This window comes from Pteropus alecto, unplaced genomic scaffold (genome assembly GCF_000325575.1).
Source record: "Pteropus alecto unplaced genomic scaffold, ASM32557v1 scaffold56, whole genome shotgun sequence".
NCBI lineage: Eukaryota > Metazoa > Chordata > Mammalia > Chiroptera > Pteropodidae > Pteropus > Pteropus alecto.
In genome coordinates, this window is record NW_006438871.1 from 750,931 (window position 1) to 752,748 (window position 1,818).

At 69.3% G+C, this 1,818-nt stretch overlaps 1 protein-coding gene across 1 annotated transcript; it reads left to right on the top strand.

Annotated features, from left to right (window-relative positions):
* The first annotated feature begins 275 nt into the window (after positions 1 to 275).
* Positions 276 to 1,757, top strand: GPR146 (G protein-coupled receptor 146). Its single transcript, XM_006915895.2, has one exon. The coding sequence runs from the start codon at positions 312 to 314 to the stop codon at positions 1,644 to 1,646; it is 1,335 nt and encodes a 444-aa protein (XP_006915957.2). The 5' UTR covers positions 276 to 311; the 3' UTR covers positions 1,647 to 1,757.
* Positions 1,758 to 1,818: the final 61 nt, after the last annotated feature.

Genomic DNA, 1,818 nt, shown 5'->3' on the forward strand with positions numbered 1-1,818 from the left:
CTGCATGACTGACCAGTCTACAGGCCACACAGCCCTTCCTCCACGTCACACGGCTGTCACATGGTGGCTCCCGGGGCGGGGCGGTGCCCACGTGGGTGGGTGGCCTCGCTGTGGCCTGGGCCATCTGCCCTGGGTGCACTTGCCGAGGGGGCTTTCGGTCTGCACACAGGTGTGCTTGGGCCAGGCCTCCCTGATGTGAGGTTTTCCTCCAAAGGCGGGACAGTTCTGTTCCTTCTTCGTATCATGACACCACCTGCCAGTCCCCACTCAGTTCTTGATGCCGAGCAGCACACGCAGGACCCCACGCTGGGATGGACAGGCCACCATCCTGCTCCATCTGCACGTGGCCCGCGAGGTGGGAAGCGCCGGGGCCCATGCCCACACCTGTCTGCCTCTCGCCGTGGGGCGCTTGGCGGGCTCAGGCTCCCACAGGCGCTCGTCCACCCCCAGGAAGTCCCAGGCCTCGCACGACACTTGCAGGCTCCCTCTCAGGTCTCCGACCCCGGGTGCCAGGTGTCTCCCAGAAGCAGCCGGGTCCCCAGCCGCCCAGGCTCGGCGCCACATCCTCCCCCTGCAGAGCTCGGGGGCCACGGAGGAGACTGACTTCCTGCTGCTTTCTCCACAGCCCAGCTGAGCCCAGTGCCATGTGGAGCTGCGGCCCGCTCAACGGCACAGGCAGGGGCGAGGACCAGCCCCTCTGCCCGCACTTCCACCTGGCCCTGTCGGGCTTCTCCCTGCTCTACCTGGTCGTCGGCGTCCCGGTGGGCCTGGCCTACAACGCGCTGCTGGTCCTGGTCAACCTGCACGACCAGAGCAGCATGAGCATGCCCGACGTCTACTTCGTGAACATGGCCGTGGCGGGGCTGATCCTCAGCGCCCTGGCGCCCGCGCACCTGCTGGGCCCCGCCGCCTCCGGGTGGGCGCTGTGGGGCTTCAGCGGCGAGGTGCACGTCACGCTGCTGGTGCTCTTCGACGTGTGCGCCCTGGTGACCATGTACTCCACGGCCCTGCTCAGCCTCGACTGCTACATCGCGCGCGCACTGCCGCGCACCTACATGTCCAGCGTGTACAACGCCAGGCACGTGTGCGGCTTCGTCTGGGGCGGGGCCCTGCTCGCCAGCTTCTCCTCCCTGCTCCTCCACATCTGCAGCCACGTGGCGGCCCAGGCCGTCGAGTGTGCCAAGATGCAGGACACAGAGGCCGCCGACGCCATCATGGTGTTCGTGGGGTACCTGGTGCCTGGCCTGGCCGCGCTCTACGCCCTCGTGCTCATCTCCCGGCTCCGGAAGGAGGACACGCCCCTCGACCAGGACTCAGGGAGGCTGGACCCCTCGGTGCACAGGCTCCTGGTGGCCACCGTGTGTGCGCAGTTCGGGCTGTGGACGCCCCACTACCTGATGCTCCTGGGGCACACGTCCCTGGCCCTGCGGGGGAAGCCCGCAGACGGGCACCCCCTGAGGGCGCTGCTTCTAGCTAAGGACGTGTCGCGGCTTCTGGCCTTTTCCAGCAGCTCGGTGATGCCGCTGCTGTACCGCCACATCAGCAGGAGCTTCCCCGGCAAGCTGCAGCGGCTGATGAAGAGGGTGCCCTGTGGGCGCCGGAGCTGCCCCGTGGACCCGGCAGAGGTGCAGCAGGTGCCGGCGTAGGCGCTGGCCACAGCCGGGCCGCCCTGAGCGCCGGTCCTGGGGCCGGCCATGCCCACTGCGGGTCGGCCGACGGGGCCGCTGGCACAGGCGCTGCCGGCACAGTCCGCGGTGACTCCCTCCCTCCTGGGCCTCGCGTCCTAGGAGGCGAGGTGCCCGACGTTCCCGCTGGAGG

Bases quoted from the DNA above. Each gene is read 5' to 3' on its own strand.
- GPR146 (XM_006915895.2), top strand. From the start codon at position 312: ATGGACAGGCCACCATCCTGCTCCATCTGCACGTGGCCCGCGAGGTGG.